The 19,088-nt window shown below is 36.2% G+C and overlaps 1 protein-coding gene across 3 annotated transcripts in view; it reads right to left on the minus strand.

Annotated features, from left to right (window-relative positions):
• Positions 1-18,823, minus strand: part of SHOC1 (shortage in chiasmata 1) — a 162,303-nt gene extending 143,480 nt beyond the window's left edge. For all 3 annotated transcript variants that reach the window (XM_056806600.1, XM_056806599.1, XM_056806598.1), the window contains exons 1-4: positions 18,695-18,823; positions 17,464-17,548; positions 9,488-9,617; positions 8,329-8,413 (exon numbers count right to left, since the gene is read on the minus strand). In XM_056806600.1, the coding sequence (XP_056662578.1) occupies positions 8,329-8,413; positions 9,488-9,617; positions 17,464-17,508 (260 nt within the window). In that variant the 5' untranslated portion in view covers positions 17,509-17,548; positions 18,695-18,823. The remainder of the gene's footprint in view (positions 1-8,328; positions 8,414-9,487; positions 9,618-17,463; positions 17,549-18,694) is intronic.
• Between the last annotated feature and the right edge of the window lie 265 nt (positions 18,824-19,088).

Here is a 19,088-nt window from a genome sequence, read left to right on the forward strand (position 1 = left end):
AAAACAAACTAAGAAGTTGGAGGGGAGGTGGAGGGAGATATTGAAATTTTTGAACTTAATATTAAAAGAGAGATAAGTAGAGGAGAGAAAAAACTAAATAAAAGAAAAAAAGAAATTAATAAATAAAACCCAAGAATTAGGTAAAATATAAGGAAATGACCCCAGGGAAAGGGAACAGTAGTTAAAGAAAAATGAAGTATCTTCTAAAAAGAAGCATTTAAAGAAAGAAAATATACACCTAATTTGTGTGTGTGACTATAACTGAACAATACAATAAAAACAAGAGCAATAGAAAAAGTTGTTTACAGGAAGAGAAAGGGACTAAACCTCTGGTTTCATTGATGTAGTGAATGTCTTGGATTAAGAAACTTTCCTTACAAATGCAGATTAGCACTTTTAACTGGGTTTGGTCTTAGAGAGTTGCTTAGAGCAGTGTAATTCAAATATTGCATATTGACTTAAAAAATCACAAATTACCTTTATCTATGTTAAACTCTATTTATATTGATTTAGTTAAAAATTTATTAATATTTTAATATGGTTTAGAGTTGCAGGTCCTGGGCCTAAAGTCTGACAAATCTGGGCCCTAAAACATTGAAAGGCTAAATGAGTGGCAATTGTCATGCATCAGTGATGGTGAACCTTTTAGAGACCTTAGAGACTGAATGCCCAATCGGCAACTCCCATGCCACATGTGAGCCCCTTGCCTTACCCTAGACAGGGAAGAGAGGAAGCATTCCCAGTGGGCTGCTGGGCAGATGGGCAGGTGATGTGAGAAATGTCCTCAGGCTCGTGTGGAGAAGGGAAAGGGAGCAGCCCTCTCTGGCACATGTGCCATAGGCTCGCCAACATAGTCACAGAATGTGCCAGGGTGTACAACTTAGATGTTATCCTTAATTCTCTTCTCCCTTTCCCCAGATATCTAAACAATTGCCAACCCTTTAATTTCTACCTTAGCAAAATCTCTCCCATTTTTCTCTATTTACACAGCAATGTCCCTGGCTCAGGCCCTTATAATCTGTGGCAGTAGCCTTCCTATCTCAGTTCTCTCTTCCCAACCCTATACAATCTGCCAAAATGTATATGTAAAATAGTAAAACTTAAATTTAAATGAATCAAATTATTTTCCTAAAGCATGGCTCTGATGATTGTCCTCCTACTCAATAAACTCTAGTGGATTCATTTTGTCTTCTGAATAAAATATTAACTCCTATTTAGCTTTTAAAGGCCTTCATAACCTGGTCCTAACCTCTCTCTCCACCCATGATGAAGCCAAATTGACTTTCTTACTATTCTTCCCATAAGACACTGTTCCCTTTTCTATACTTATATAAGTCTGTCTTACAGGCCTGGAATGCATTGTCTCCTCCAGATTATCTCTTAGAATCCGTGGTGTTATCCAAAACTTAGCTCAAGTGCCGTCTTTCACAATAAATTTTCCCTAATCTATAGTTTCTTCCCCCTAAGAATGATCTTACAGTCATTTTGCATAACTTCAAATCTTTAGATTTAGCAAATCTGAAGGTCAGAATAGATAAAACCAGAAAAGTAAAAATATAAAGGGGAAGCCCTTTCAGATAGAAAGGAAACATTCCACACCCTAAAATTGATCTGAGGGTTAACTACATAAGGGGATGCCAGCAAAGACAATGAACTTGCCCAAAGGCTCGGAGAGGTTTTTCTTGCAGTCACTTATTTATATAATATCCCAGCAGGCATCTAGGAAATATAATTAGCCAATCAACATAAATAAGGGTAGAGATTCCTCACTGAGGGAACTTGCTCCCAACAAATAAGAACTGTGAGCAGGAGAAAGGAGACCTCTCCATCTCCTGTCAAAAGGCATAAAGGGGAAAAAAAAAGGCTTCTGCTATTTCTAGGCTAAGAATAACTACCTTTGCTGAAATGGGATTTTAGCACCCAGTCTGGCCTAGGTCTAGTTAAGTACTGGCTTCCAGGGGACTATACAAAGTCCCTTTTATAAGAAAGGATGAGAAACTAAGTCATTAATAATAACTCTAGTGTGAAGCACATGATGGGTGATTATTTGTCAGGAATGACTTTTGTAAAAAATATTTTTGCATAAAAGGAGGTATATAGTTGGTCTTTAATGTTTTTTCCAACTTTAAGATTTTAGTAAATGTTTTTATAAAGTTATAAATATACCAAACCATATATCCATGTGTGTGTATATGTATGTATATATGCATATATATTATATGTAAAGATATAACATCTTCAAAGGTCATAAAACACAATGAAACTATTAGTATGCCTTTTTTCTATGTGTAAAATTCCTTAGGCAAAATGTAATTGTTAACCATTTAAATATGTTTTCTAGTAAGGCTCATTTTCCTTTTTGAGAGGAAGTATGACATTAAATGGAGGCTCATACTTGGAACTGGGAGTCCTAGGTTTGAATCCTACTTCAGATACTTTCTGGTTATATCACCATAGACAAGTCACTTAACTTTTCAGAGTCTCTACTGACCTATCTGAAAAATACTTCACAGGGTGGTTGTTATAAAAGTTATAAAAGCTTTCCAATGTCCAAAACACTATAAGTAGGAATTATTAGTGGTTACTGTTTTTGTTCCTTTTACATATGATTGTGAAACTAAACTGCTGTTCTTTCAATTGCTCCTTTAGAATCTCACTACTCTAATTAAAATACTATTTTGAGTCTTAAATCCAAGACTTTCTTTAGTTCTCATCAACCTTCACCTTCTACAGCATCTGAAACAGTTGGCCACCTTTTCCTCTTGGATACTTTCTCCTCCTTTGGCTCTCTGGATACTACACTCACGTAGTTAGCCAATTCTATGACAGCACCTTTTTTACTCACATATGTTACATTATCTCCTGTTCTCAAGTGCAACTGTTCTCTAAGTCTCTGTCCTCAATCCTTTTCACTCTTATGTCTACCCTTTCTCCTTTGGTGACCTAATCGGATCTCCTGGGTTCAATTATCCTTTCTCTGATGAGGACTATAAAATTCATACACACACACATAGCTCTAATCCCTTCCTCAACTCTAACCCTGTATTGCCAGATGCCTGCTGGATAAGTTTCACCTGAAAGTCTTATAAGTAACTTACAGTATGCAGTTCCTTATATTTTCCTTAAATTTGTTCTTCCTCTAAGCTTATGTATTTCCATTAAGGATGCGATCATGAAATTTATTTCAGTTAGAGTAAAAGGGTTTCTGTTTTGTCTGTCAAGGAATGATCTTTGGAATAATGAAGATAGGAAAAAATGGCTAATAGAGACTGAAAACTCAAGATAAAAAGAAGATATTTAGAGAGTACTTATCCTCAAGGAATTCAAGCCATCTATCTACTGAGTGATGAAAAACTGGAATATGTGATTACTGTTTCAATTTCAGTGATATTACAAAGATCCTAGAATATGAGAAATTGGTAGCAGTTCTGTAGTAAGAAAAATGTACTGACTTTCCAAATAGGGAGGAAATTGCAATCTATAAAAACTATATAGGCCATTGAGCTTAATTCTAATTCATGGCAAAATTTTAGAGTGTATATTTTTACTTTTAACCCTTATTTTCTTAGAATTGATACCATCTTGATTCCAAGACAGAATAGTGAAAACGTCTAGGCCAGTGAGGGCAAACCTTTTAGAACTTTTTAGGGACCCTGTGCCATGACTTCTCCAACCCCCTGCCAGACTGCCATGTCCCATCCCCAACCACGTGCCCTGTCCCCTGACTGTGTGTAGTACCCCACCCAGGTGCTAATACTACTTATGTAGGCCCAAGCATTAAATCAATAACATAAATATTTGAGGAATTTCTGCCACTTAAGTTTTTTTAAACCCTTATCTTCCATCTTAGAATCAATATTGTGTATTGGTTCCAAGGCAAGAAGAGTAGTAAGGGCTAGGCAATGGGGATTAAGTGACTTGCCCAAGGTCACACAGCTAGGAAGTGTTTAAGTTCGTATTTGAACCCAGGACCTTCTAGCTCAACATAACAGATGGTTCTAGAGGAGTCAGTTCTATCTAAATAAGAATCCAAGGCAGTCTGGCTCTCAATTCCCTGAGTCACCTAGCTAACCCCCTGCCACTTAATTTTAAGGGAACTAAGTTTCAATGACAATTTTTTCTAAAATAAGGGAAAAAGAATTCAAAATTTTAGGAATGCTTTGGAGGGGATTAATTTTTAATATTCCTCAGGCAATGATAATATAATAGTGTTGGGCCAATTTCCTAACCATTTGAGAAGCAAGAATCTTTTAGGTGTTCATCCCTTTAAGAAACAATGATACAAATCCATTTTGGAAATGCTCTCTGCCACTACATCATTAAAGCAGATTCTTTCTGTAGTTATTGCTGTTCTAGAAGGCACCTTTACAGGTATTGCTCTTTTGAATATTAAAAAAATTCCAGATATCATTGAGGTTACTACATAATGATTTCTAGAATCAAAACCATATACTAAATGCCAAATTGTGTGTTACTATGTTAGAAAATTGTTTTATGCCTTTTTATAGCAAGGACACAATCAGATTCTCCTAAATATATAACTGTAATGCCCTTAATGACACTGTGGCCTCCTATAGGAAAAAAAAAACCAGCATTATATCACACAACATTTTTATGTGAGTCATTTAAATACAAATAAGAGCTATTGATATGAGCATATCAATAGGGAATAAACAACACTGAAAAGTGGTATTCAACAATAACTGCATCCTTTTAATTTTGCAAATAACTAAAAAATGCAGAGGACATAAAATCTCACTATGTCTACTGATTATGAAAAATACTTGACTTGGTAAAGTATTTTTTCCAGCAAATGGTCTCCCACGCATAACAAAATCATTCAATATTGTTTAAAAGACAGAAAAATGGAAATAATACTGTTCAATAACCCTCTGATTATAAACATCAGCAGAGGCACGAAACATGGAGATACATATTTGCCAGATGTTTATCACTGTGATGTAAGAGAGGAATGTGCAGAGCAAGATGAAAAGGGTTTTTCTCTAGATGTCTCCTATATTGCAGATAATACTATCCTGGTTGGTTGCACCAAGCCCAAAATTACTGCAAAGCATCATCAAAGAGATCTGTAACTCAAAAGAGTCAGACTTGACCGTCCATACGTGAAAGGCCAAGTGGAAGAAGTGTGTGTATTTACTAGATTATGACATATATTTGAACAGACAGCCTATAAAGATTGTCCATTGTTGTAGGTAGAGATATCATTTATTAAACTTTTACTAAATTCTAGACATTGTGCCAAGTTCTGGGGATATAAACATAAGCAAACAAAAGAATCCAAGCAAGCTTACATTCTAATTGGGGGAAGACAACACATAAAGGGGTAATGTAAAGAAAATGGGGATGAGGAGAAGTAAATGTGTGGCAGCCTAGTATAGAGATGGACAAAAAGAGGCCCTGGTTCCTGGCGACGTAAGGCAAAACTCATCTGTCAGAAACTGGTGGTCCAGGAGAAATGTTCTTTCTGGTGGGAAAGAGATGAGAATGATGGCTTGGATGCAAGCCTAATGATGTGGAGATGGTAAGGGAAAATAGTACAAATGAACAACAAAGTGGATCCATAGTAAAAAAAAAGAATTAGGGTGGGCTGCATGGCCTTCAGAAAATTGCAAAGCTTCTTTACTGACTAAGCTTTTCACTGGAAAAAAAAAAAAAGATCCATTTAAAAATACTAGCAATCTGCCAGGATTGCTTTATGACAGTGAGGTATAGGGTTTAATAATTTCTAAAGAAATAAAATGAAAAGCACAGAGAGGGCAACTATAAAGGCTCATGGTGGGGGCAAGCAAACTGCAACATATAACCAATGAAGAACATCAAAAGAAGAATAGGAGTGAATGACATCAAGGAAATCAACCTATGTAGAAAAGCCTGGTTAGTTATTCAATGACAGAAAAGGATAATAGAGGGACAAGCAGAGTGCTTCCCTAATACCCTCACAATGTTAGGAGAAAGCAAGGAAACACTCTAGTATATTTGGTGGAACTCCTGTGAAGAGGTTATAGTGGGATATTAACAAGAGTTGCACTGGATAGGCAGTTATTGATGGATTGTAAATCATATTGTTGGGAGCTCTTCAAACTATGTGTGTGTATATGGGTGTACACTCACACACACACATATATGTATATATATCTTTGAATATCATTTCACAGAGTTTGCATCTTATCTATATATAAGTGATTCACATAAGGATTTTATGTGGTGTAATGCTGTTTTATTTTTCAGGAGACTACAGTGCCATTTAGGGCATTGTAGTTATATACTCTGGAGAATTTATTGTGTGCTTGCTATAAAACTATATATAATATTTGAATATCAGTGATCCCTTGGTTAAATTAGTCCACTAAAAGAAGAATCTTATCTATTATCTTCCATATCCATTTTACCTCGCTTGTCCCCCATCCCATCTAGTTTCTGTTCAAATCTTGGGTAGAAGTACATTCCATTTTTTTTTTTAATTCATGGATTTTTAGCCTAGGGTCTACAGAACCTCAAAGGGTCAGTGCAAAGATTTCAGGGATCTGTTAAGCTGAATGGGCAAAAAATTATATCTTTATTTCCCTAATCTCTAACTGAAATTTAGCATTTCTCTCAAATATACAACAAATATTATACAATTATATAAGTATACAACAAACATTAGTCTGAAAGGGAGTTTGAGGGCTTCAATACCCAAAAAAAGTTAAAAACTTTTGCTCTAATTGCTAGGAAGTTTTTCCTTATATAAAGGTGAAATCTATCTCCTATAGCTTTGTAATCAGAGAGTCTCATTGTGGAAAAGGACTCAGAGGTCATCTAATCAAAATAATACCTGAAGTTTTTGCACAAATTAACCCAATGCAGCTAAAATTAGAAGGAAAGCAAGAAACTAGGGGAAAATTTTATAGTAAATTTCTCATTTCTCAAATATATCAGAACTGAGCCAAATTTAGAAAAATAAAAGTCATTCCTCAATGGTCAAAGGATATGAACAAGTAGTTTTCAGAAGATAAAATCAAAGCTACCAATCGTCATATAAAAATGCTCCAAGTCATTCATAATTAAGATATGCACATTTTAAAAACTTACCACCAACAGACTGGCTAAGATGTTAAAAGAGAAAAATAATAAATGATAAATGAGGGAAAATAAGCACACTAATGGATTTTTGTAGAATATTTATAGCAGCTTTTTTGGGTGTGTTGGCAAAGAATTGGAAACTGAGGGGAATGCCCATCACGTGGGGAATAGCTGATCAAACTGTAGAATATGATTATGGAATTCTATTGTGCTATGAGAAATGATGAAGAGTATGGTTTCGGAAAAGCCTTGGAAGACTTATATGAACTGGTGCAAAATGAAATGAGAAGAACTAGGAGAGCTCTGCACAGAGTAACATTAATATTATAACAATAATCAACTGTGAGACTTAGCTACACTGATCAATACAATGATTCACAACAGTTCCAAAGAATTCATGATGAAAAATACTATCCACCTCCAGAGAAAGAACTGATGGACTCAGTGTAGATTGAAGCATGTTTTTTTCTTTATTTTTCTTCCCCTCCCCCCAACACAATATGGGCAATATGGAAATATTCTACATGACTTCAAATGTATAATGGTTATTTTATTTCTTGCCTTCTTGATGGGGGGTGGAAAGAAGAGAATTTCAAACTAAAAATACAAATTGAAGTAAAAAAAGTGAACAATTTGGGGGCAGCTGGGTGAGCCAGGCCCAGAGACAGGTCCCAGGTTCAAATCTGGCCTCATACACTTCCTAGCTGTGTGACCCCAGGCAAGTCACTTGACCCCCATTGCCTAGCCCTTACCCCTCTTCTGCCTTAGAACCAATGCACAGTATTGATTCTAAGATGGAAGATAAGGGTGTAAAAACAAAAACAAAAAACAATTCCTGCCTGAGAATCTCCTCTATAATATGCTCAAAGGTAATCAAGCTGCCACTGAAAAATCTAGTGATGGGGAATCTAATCTATCCCAAGACAGTGCATTCTATCCTAGGCTATTCCCAAGAGGAAAAGAAAACTAAAGTCTAAAGTAAGCGGTTAAAGACAAATAGCAATTCTCTAACTGACAAGAGCTATTGTCCAGGCTGTTGATTCATTTTAAAGCAGTGCAACCCAGGTCCTTGCCAGTGACTGTGTAGGCTATTAATATTTGGGAAGGGATTCCTCTGTTAGCTGAACAAAATAAGAAGATCTAGGAAAAGAAAGATGGGTCCTCCTTGCCTTACATAAACAGTCTAGTAAGCACCTAGTAAATTCTCTAGACACAATGAGGAGAATCAAGTTTAACGACACATACTTTTCAAGAAAATCCTCAGAAAAAATTGTCTTCCACTGATACAGCTCTGAGAAATCATTCAATTGTAGAGTTGTGGGGACTGGAACTAGAAGGAAAAAAGAGAAAAATTAGCCTCTGTACTTCTCTTCTACTTTAAGGAAATCTGAATGTCTGGATTTTCCAGGATAGTATACTCCTTATCTCTTCCCAAATTTTTCCCCTTTATGATATGTGATTCACTAATATTTGCATACTCCTACTTTGCTATAGCAAAACTTGTTTCTAGTCCAATCAGATCAATTTCCTTTCCTTTAAGCACATCATGCTTATTTTCATTTTCTACCTTTGCTCATGCCCCTCTTATAAAATACCCTGTTCCTTCTACTTCCTTCTACCCAAACTTATTTTGTAACACTATCCCCAAAGGTTCTAGTTCACACTGATTAAGTCCTCCCTTACCTACTTTCCTGAACATAGCATTAATTTATGTCATTCACTTTTAGATACAATCAAATGCTATTCGATATTATTTATGTTTTATATGTGTGTAGTTCTTCTCTGCAATTAGACTAAGGTCCTAAACTATGTCTTTTTTTTTTTTTACATCCTCCAAATAAGCTAGTAAATGGGTCTTCTTTAAATACTTGGTGAAACAATGGATAAGGTCTTATGGAAGCCTTCTAAAATGTAATATAAGGTTTGATAAAATGTATTCTTCACTATTTTCACCTTTAGGGAAACTATCAATGTTTAAAATATGTTTTAATAAAAATAGTAATATCATCTCTTTAAAATTTAAAGTTTACCATTATATTCAGAGAATTTAGTTCTTAGATCTTAAAATGGACAATTATCCCAACTGAAGATATACTTATTGTCACATTTTACTTATCAATGTTAAAGATGAACAATGATATACTTAATATTTAAATTTACATGGCTTAATTTATACATTTTGCTTGTACTGTTATGTGCATACTTCTATATTTCAAACTTTCTCTATTAAAAGATTCCAAAAATATCAAACTAAGAAGTTCCTGGAGTTGTGCCCATTACTAATCCCTAACCTAGCTTTTAAGATCATTATCAGTTAGAAGAAAAACACTGCGCTTGCCAAATACTATTAAATGTTCTTTTAAAACAAATGATTAAGGGTAAAAACAGGAGGAAGAAAGCATACCTCTTGTCCATGGCTTCCTGAATTCTTCATCCACAACAATGCCAGCATGACAATTGTACTCATCAGGATATAAATATGAAGGAATATGGAGTGATAGTGATCTTATGCTTAACTTCTTTCTAACCACATTCTGTGAGAAGAAAAATAGTTATAAAAGTTTCTAATATACTACTTGATGCTCCAATGTATCTTAGTATCACTACCTAGAATCATAAGTATATATTTTTAAATTAGTGCTTTTCATTCTTTTGGTAAATATGCTACATTAAGGTACTATATACCTCAGTGTTTCTAAGTATTATTAAGATGCGAGGGTTAACTATGTCATAGTAAAGAGAGCTCATTAAAGTCAATTTAACAAATTCAATCATTTGTATCAAATTACTAAAATCATTCCTAAGAATGGCTGAACAAGTTGTGGTATATAATTGTAATGGAATACAGTTGTATAAGGAATGATGAGCAGGATGAGCTCAGAAAAACCTGGAAAGAGTTGACTGAACTGATGCAAAGTGAAGTGAGCAGAACCAAGAGGTGTAAACCTCAAAATTCCTTAGACTTATAAATGTTGGAAATTTCACCATTGGGATATTTCATACTTGGAAAATTTCTTACTGATAGTCTATTGGAATGGGAACCCCATTGGCATGGGAGGTTCCTCCTCTTCCCTTCTTAAGATTACTTTAGGACAGAAACCTTTTGCTGAACAATGGAAAGGACTTTGACCTATGCTTAAGCATAGAACAGGAATTTCTTTGAGTCATGATTGATTTTAGAATTGATACAATGGAGATACTTGGAATCGATCTCCACCCTATTCAGTCCTAACAGGATTGAGTAAGGGCTGCAGCCTAGATCAAAATTTAATTATTCCAATCTCTACCCTACTCAGGTTAACAGGATTTAGAAAGGGCTGTAGCAAAGGATCAAAGATTTAATTATTTGAGAATATGACCTTCAACAGACATGTGCAAAAGCCAGAGACCTCTGGGCGGTCCTGGGTTAAGCTAGAACCTCCATTGGCACAGGGAAATTGATGGAGAGTGATTGGTAGATGTGAGAACTGAGGGGAGGCAACTTGGAGGGTTTCCTTAAGGATAGGGGGGGTCTGAAGACTCAAGGTGGTGGTTGAGAAGTTGGTCGGTGTGGTTGGGGTGTGCTCTGAGAAGCTTGCTCTGAAGGAAGCTGAAAGTGGGGGCCTCTGAGACTGTTTCTCCATTTTGGTCACGTGAGTAATAGGGACTGATCTCCTTTCTTTGCCCCAGCTATCTAAGGGCTTGGGCCTTTTGGCCCAGCCTAAACAGAAGGGGTATTTAAGCCCTATTTCCTTCTCTCCCTTTTCTCCCTCTCTCTCTCTAATTACTTCCTCCTATTGTAATTAAACTCCATAAAAGACTGACTGCTGACTTAAGTTTTCATTTAGGAATTACATAGCTGATTCCTTGGCGACCTTAAATTAATATATATCAGTCTTTTAAAGTGATTTCCTTGTCACAGAGGATATTATACACGGTAACAGCAATCAACTTTAAATGACTTAACTATTGTCAGCAATGCGAGAACCCACCAAACTCATGATGAAAAATGCTATCCACAGCCAAAGAAGGAACTGTTAGGAGTTTTACTGCTGGACAAAGCATGCCATCTTTTACTTTATTTCTTTCATGAGTTTTTTTCTTGTATGTGCATTGTTTTATTTCACAGCACGAGGGCTATAAAAATATGCACTGAATGACAGTACTGGTATAACATATCAGACTAATTATTGCTTTGGAGAGGGGGGAGAAGAGAAGGAGGAGAGAATCTAAATTGAAAAATGACAGATAATTGTTAAAAATTATTCCTTCATGTAATTGAAAATAATTTAAATTTTTTAAAAAAATTCCTAAATAAATTCACAATAATCACATCAATATACCAGCCTAGAAAGTTTTTGTTTCAGATTTTATTTTTTTCAATTTAATGAAAATCAAACTTCCCCTGCCTGCCTGCTACTGAGAAAGAAAAATAAAACGTGTTATAAAATATGGATAATAAAGAAAAAAAACAAATTCCTACATTGTGTATATACATACATACACAATATATGTATGTATTCCTTAGTCTATACTGAATCTATCACATCTCTTGTAGAAGGTGAAGAACATATTACATCATGTGTCATATAATTCTTTGGAATTGTGATTGGTTATAGTTTCTGGTTCTTTCAAAGTTGTTTACTTTTACAGCATTGTTGTTAATGTGTACTTCATTCTCTGTTCTATATAACATTTATTTTTAATTAAGAGAATTTTACTAGAGATCTTTCTGACTGTAAGCTTCTGATTTGAAAATTTTATTTTAGTTGTTCCTAATAGATCAGGACACAATAAAATTCCTTCTATACTTGAATAACCAGTTATTTGGGAGAGAAAGGAAAACATTTATAGCAAGGTAAAATACTGAATGTATTTATTTTTCCATTGGTTATCATTAGCTCATCTGAACTAAATTTTCTATCACTATATCTGCAATAAGATATTAGAATTTTTAAAGTACTTTTAAATTTTATAAAGTTATATTTCCATAAGTCAAGAATATTAAAATTATCTAATGAAACATAATTAAAGAATATGCTTTTACTTAAGTTAGCAATACTCGGAAAAAAGGCCATTGGAATTTGCAATTAGAAGATAATAGTAACTTTGGAGAGAAAAGTTTAGGGAAATAATGAAGTCAGAAGCTTTGAAAGGGGGTTAAAAAAATAAAAATAGAGAAAGTTGAGTCACTATCACTGAGGCCCTTTTCAAGGAGTTTTGCTATAAAAGGCAGAAAAGATATAGGACAATAACTAGTGGTGTTGGAGTGTCAAGTGAGAGTTTTTCAAAGATTAGGGAGAAATTGGATGTGTTTGTAGGCAATAGAGAAGGAACCAGCAGATAAGAGATTGAAAATAAATGATAGATTGGGAGTGATAGAGGCAATCTGTGGGAACAGCATAAGAAGATTAGGGGTTTCCATTCTAGCAAGGCTGTGGAATGCCCAATGCACCCCAGTTTGCAAGCTCTGAGAAATCATAGCTTAGAAATTGCCAGAAGGAAATGCTTGCCAGCTTCAGGAGGAGAAAGGGAAGAAATTTGGACCACATAACTTTGGAAAACTTGTGTGGAAATTTGTTATTACATGTAATTGGTAAAATGAAATATCTTTACAAAATAAAAAAAAAAGAATGTTGGTATAGGAATTCATGAAATTTTTAAAAAATGAAAAAAAAAAACCCAACCCAACCCAAAGCATCAAAAGTTAAAATCTATATGTTACCGTGAAGTTCAAAGCCTCCAATGGACCCCTCTGAACACAAATTCTTTGTCAAGGATCTGAATTTTTGTCCTTCACATTATACATGTAACCCATGGCCCAGTTCTTCTCTATCATTCCCCCCAAATTCTAGGCTCTCATGGACTCAGTCCAATCTTAAGAGTTGACCATAAAAGATCAATATTCCCTTTTGATGCAGTTTGTCCTCACTCCTAGAAAAACCTAAATATGGTTCTTAACACCTTTTGTGGTTCCCAGTCCTTCCAACTGCTGCTTGTGTCTTAAGAGTCTCAGAAAAGAGGGAAAAAGAGGAGGCATCCAGTGGCCCTGTGAGGGAGGGGTGTGGTAGGGAAAACCCAGAGGCTCAAAAGCTGCATCTAAGTTAGGGTTGGAGTCCCGTGGGCCTTAACCCACTGGGCTGCTTGGAGGGGGTCTTGGAGCCTCAGAAATGGTTCCAAGGAGGAGGACTGAGAAGTACTTTTGTTTTCAAAAGGCAAGAGATCTCATCTTACCAGTCCTTTGGTCTGTAGGCAGCAGGTCAGCCATTTGTGGCTTAGGTGGTGGTCGCTGGTGCATTGGCTAATCTGGTCTAATTTCTAACAAACTGCTCTGAAGAACTGTGAGAATAAAAGAGTGGAAAAGAGGGTGCTAGCCAGCTTTTGTGGTTACCAAAATGTAAGAGGGAAAATTATGAGACTCGCTGTAAATTAACAATTTTATTAATCAAAAGTAGTAGGGGAAAAAGATGGAAAAATAAGAGCCACACTCACCAGCCAGCAATAAAACCAGAAGAGAAGAGCACAAAATTCTCTCGTCTCAGTTTATCAAACTTTTTCCTCAGCCACTAACACTCATACATCACTTCTTGGGAGCCAATTGTGGCTTTCTATTTTTCCTGGGCTGCCCATGGGGGCAGTTCAGGGGACATCACCCTGCCCCCTCTTGGGATCTCTTGACTCTATTGTTGCCTTTTTTCACCTGCTATTCTATCCTTGCCTCCAGGTCAAAGAGTAGACTGGAGCTGAGGTCATGCTCTTGACCCCAGGAAAAGGGGAGGGTAAATTTCCCCCACATACAACTCATTTCCACCTCATCATATGGACATCCTTTAGCTCAAAACTGAATTTTCTGTACAAGAAATCAAGCCATTCTCCAATTGACAAATGGTCAAAGGATATGAATAGGCAGTTTTCAAATGAAGAAATCAAAACTATCAATAATCACATGAAAAAGTATCCTAAACCCCTCCAGATTAGAGAAATGCAAATAAAAACAACTCTGAGATACCACCTCACACATAGCAGATTGGCTAATATGACAGTAAAGGAAAATAATAAATGTTGGAGGAGATGTGGCAAAATTGGGTCATTTAATACATTGCTGGTGGAGTTGTGAATCGATCCAACCATTCTGGAAGACAATTTGGAATTATACTCAATGGGCTTTAAAAGAATGCATACCCTTTGATACAGCAATACCACTACTAGGTTTGTATCCCTAAAGAGATATTAATGAAAAATGTTTGTACATAAATATTCATAGCCATGTTCTTTGTGGTGACAAAACATTGAAAAATGAGGGAGTGTCCCTCAATTGGGGAATGACTGAACAAATTGTGATATATGATGGTGATGGAATATTATTGTACAACAAGGAACAATAAACTACTTGATTTCCATCTGAGCTGGAAAGGCCTCCAACAAACTGTTGCAGAGCGAAATGTACAGAACCAGGAGAACGTTGTACACAATACCTGAAACATTGTGGACAATCATATGTAATTGACTTTGCTACTGATAGCAATGCAATGATCCAGGACAATCCTGAGGGACATGTGAGAAAAAATGCTATCCACATTGAAAGAAAGAACTGTGGGAGTAGAAACATGAATCATGTAACCTAGGAAAACTGAATTTTAGATTGCCAATAATGTTGCCATTCTTATGAATCCTAGCTCTCTGATTGGGTCTACTAACATTTGTAATGCCACCCAACTTTTTAGACTTCTCTTGGAAGTGAAACACACTTTGGGGTTACTAGAGACCTGCACTGTCTGAATAATATATTGATAACAGTAAGGCACAAAAAACAAATCTTCTGCTCTTTTATGTTATAGCTTTTGTTGCTTTGAATGTAAAAAAGTGGAGAAAGAGCCTCATATGGATGTCCTTCTCCCTTCAGAAGACATACTGCTCAAAATTCAACTCTAGGAGGCTACATTTCTAAACTCTTAACCCTGGGGTTATTCATAAGACAATTCCATGCTTATCTCTGCAGAAGAAAACTCCCTTCTCTTGCTAGAAGGCAAGGTTATGGCACCACAATGGCTAAAAATCTTCCCTCCAATAGATCTCATGTGTATATTGTAGCAGTCCCCAAAAGCCAATGCTTACTTAAGCTGCACTGAGACATCATTTCCAGAAAAATGGAGGTGATATTCCTCCTGTACTCTGCAACTGTAAGACCTCATTTGGAACTCTGGCCCCAGCTTAAGGAAAACATTAATAAACTGGAAAGCATTCAGAGGAATGCAACCAGAATGATAAAGGGACCTGAGTCCATGTCATATGAAGGCTGGTTAAAGCAACTGGGCATATTTAGCATAGAGAAAAAAAGACCCAGAGGAAACAGAATAGCTACTTTTAAGTATGTTAAGCACTGCCATGTGTTTCAGCCTCCACACCTTCACCTTCTGCTGGCAGCTGGGGAAGATCTGGCCTCAGGGCTCATTAATACAAGCCAACTGCATCAGCCTAATCCAGTTAGGCAGCTGAGCAGAGAAGACCCTTCAGAATAGAACAGCCCAAACCCACAGATCCAGCAAATAAACAGAGGAGCATGATTACAGCCAATGGGGGAAGGGGGAGAAAGAAAAAATATGAATAAACAACAGAAAAAGAAAAAAGAAATTACAATCAACTTCTATCCAAGTAATAAACAAAGAGTAAATGGCACAGAGGAGGAACAAGGAATACTAAGAACTGTCATGTGAAGAAGAAATTAGATGTACTGTGTTTTATACCAGAGAACGGAACCAGGAACAATGATAGAAGTAGTATAAAGGCCAAATTATGCTTGATGTCAGGAATCTTAATAATTTGTGCTATCCAAAACTGCTTGCCTGGAGAAGTGATGGGTTTCCCTTTCTTTAACCTGAACCTAGCTAGATACTTGTTGGTCATGTTATAATGCATATTCCTTCCACTTATGGGTTGGGCTAGATGGTCACTGAGGTTGCTTCCAAATCTGTGATTTTGCTTTGCCAGATACACACTTTACCCATTGTCTAGTTGCTGCCATTACTCTGACCACCTACACAAGAATATGAAGCCCTGATATATTTCTGTCTCAAGGCAGTCATTAACAGTTCCTGAGGGTAGGAGGAAGACTTAATCATCAATCAAAAATAGTCCACCAACACTTAAGATGTCAGTCAGTCAGTCAGCAATCACTTATTAATCACCTACTATATGCCAGGCATTATGCTAGGTGCTGGGGATACAAATGTGAAAAAGACAATGCCTGTCCTCAAGGAGTTTATAATCTAATAGGGGAAAACAACCCAAAGAAGGAAGCTGAAAAGGGAGGGTAGAAGAGAAGGTACCCAGGTTGGGGACCAGATGAAGAAGTCCAAAATCGTGTAACTAGGTAGTGCCTTTTGGGAAATACTCCATTTCACCTTTCATTCAAAGGGGCCTTAGGAAGAGAGTACTTAAGAAATATGATTTCCAAGACAAGAAGGGATTGTAAGAAGATGAAGTTTCTGGGGGCATGACAAAAAAAAGTCCAAAGGAGGCCCTGATAGTTCCAAAGAATCCATGAAGAAAAATGCTATCTCCAGAGAAAGGATTTATGAACTCTGGAATGCAGATTGAAACACACTTTAAAATTTTTAAAATTTTCTTTATTTTTTCTGTTTTCTTTTTTTGTTTGTATCTTCTTAGACTACATAGCTAAAATGGAAATATGTTTTGTATACTTCACATGTATAGCCCATATTAAATTGCTTGCCTTCTCAAGGACAGGGGAAGGGCAGGAAAGAGGGAGAGAATTTGAACACATAATCAGGAATTTAATGAAATAAAAATACATAAACAAATAACTGTTCTGAATAAAGGTTTACTATTTAATACTGACTCTGCCATTTTTATCAATGAATGATGATAATGGGGAATTCCTTCCCCTCTCTTCAAAGCTTAGATTTGTCAAAATGGATGATAATAATGCAATTTTCTTAGTAGTTTAAAAAAATGCAATGCAGAATAGAGGATGCAGGATTTGGAATTCAGAAGATGTAAATCTAAATTCTGCTTCAAGACACATCTTAGCTCCATGACCCTGGTCAAAGTCACCTGAATAACACCACCTACATCCCAGAGTTGCTGTGAAAACTCAACAAAATAATTTTAAAGCACAGCACAGTGCCTGGCACATAGTAAATTGTATATACATTTTGAAAAAAAAATTTATTTTCTAAGGAGAGCAACATGTTTCAATTTTATGTTAAAATACCAATAACTTATTTCTCAAAATGAATTAAGGTCTGATGCATATTAAAAGTAATCAAAAATAAATCTTCAAATAGTTCATTTCTTAAGTTATTCTAAAAAAAATTACATACTAAACACTATAATACTTCACCTCTAATTTTAAGTAGATGAGAACAAGAAGCACTCTACCTCATGTAAATAGTCCACCGAGTGATATTTCAGTAATGTGAACATATCTTCTTTATTTCACCAATACAGCAAAAATTCCAATTATCTGGAAATACATAAAAGTTTTTAAAACTTCGACAGAATTGCAAAAACCTGAGCTGAAAACCTAGTTCTGTATTTAGTGAGCTGCAGGTACTCTAATCACTTTGTCTCAAAAATGTTGGTATTTTGTCTTATTTTTAAAGTCTGTATAAGATTAGGTTATTAGTTTTTTAAAGTTTTAGTTTCTTTAAAGTGGTGAGTCAAAATAATGCCTTTTCTAATGGTATATTCAACAGATGTCCACCCTAAAAAAATTTCCTGGGTGTACACCCAAAAGTTTAACTCCCTGAAATGTACAGTTTGTACATTTGTGTTTTAAATTAGAATCAGCTCTCTTGATTTCAAATTTCTGACTTACTCATACAAACAGTTTTGAATGACAAAAACTACCAAAAAAAAGACATTAGCTTAGAAAGGCCTGCAGTTTTAACACCTAATATATAAATATATCCACTGACATAACAAAGGTCAACCTTTCAAATCTCCATACACCAGATATTCAAACAGATAATACTCATTTTACTGACAAGGTAGGTTGGTATAGTGGAAAAAACACTAAACCACCAATTGTAAAATCTTTTTTTGAATCCTATGATCCTGTTTGCTGAGATCCTTTCATTTGATCTCTAAGCCTCAGGTGGCTATTCTGTAAAAGGTAAAGGTTGTTTTGTAGTCTCAGGTGCCGTTGGTCTCTCAGTCTTATTGACATGTGAAATAGTATAGTGGCTTTAATACAAGGCCAAATTTAATACATTACCAAAGTTGGGTCTTCCCAACTCTCAAAGAGCAGGATTTTGAAAATATCAATAAAATGTTGGAGGACTAGGGACTCAACATGCGATTTCGGTGGTCAGCAAACGAATCAAGAAGGCATTCATTTACTAATGCTTATTGTATGCTCTGTTGAACTATAGAGACCCAAATAATAATTATCCCTGCCTTCAAGATAATGAAAACTCCTAATGCGGACCATATCCTTTTCTGCAACTTTGTGTTAGAGAGCCCTGAAAAGTGCTAAGTGCCTTATTCTAATGATCTTCTAGTCAGTGAGCCCAAAAGCCAAAATTTGAACTCAGGCCTCACTGGTTTTTAGGTCAGTTCTATTTTAATTATGATTACCAAAAAACAAACATCTGGTTGACCCACTTACCGCAGCTCACAGAACACTGCACGCACGCAAACACACACAAGATGTTGCCTCAGTTCCATACCACCCAGCGGAAGCAAAGGAGGGCCCGCTTATATGCCTTCCTACTCTCGCAGGATTTCCCACCCCGCCTTCAGGCAGAAGTCCCTACGTGGCCCCGCCCACTTCCGGCCTTTCCTCCACCTCCCATTGGCTACAGGTACAGGACTCAATGTGCACAATCTCCCTCATCCGTACCCCCACCTCTGCCCCGCCAATTTTCTTCTCTCACTCCTGGGAACACAAAAGCTTCTGTTGGCTTTGGAATCCACTGTTCTCGCTTTGGCTTTCTTGCAGTTTGTACCTGTCCCAGAGCCTTGGACTTCTGCCAAAGTCTTGAAAGGAACAGAGGCCAAGA

This window comes from Monodelphis domestica, chromosome 7 (assembly GCF_027887165.1).
Source record: "Monodelphis domestica isolate mMonDom1 chromosome 7, mMonDom1.pri, whole genome shotgun sequence".
NCBI classification, from domain to species: Eukaryota; Metazoa; Chordata; class Mammalia; order Didelphimorphia; family Didelphidae; genus Monodelphis; species Monodelphis domestica.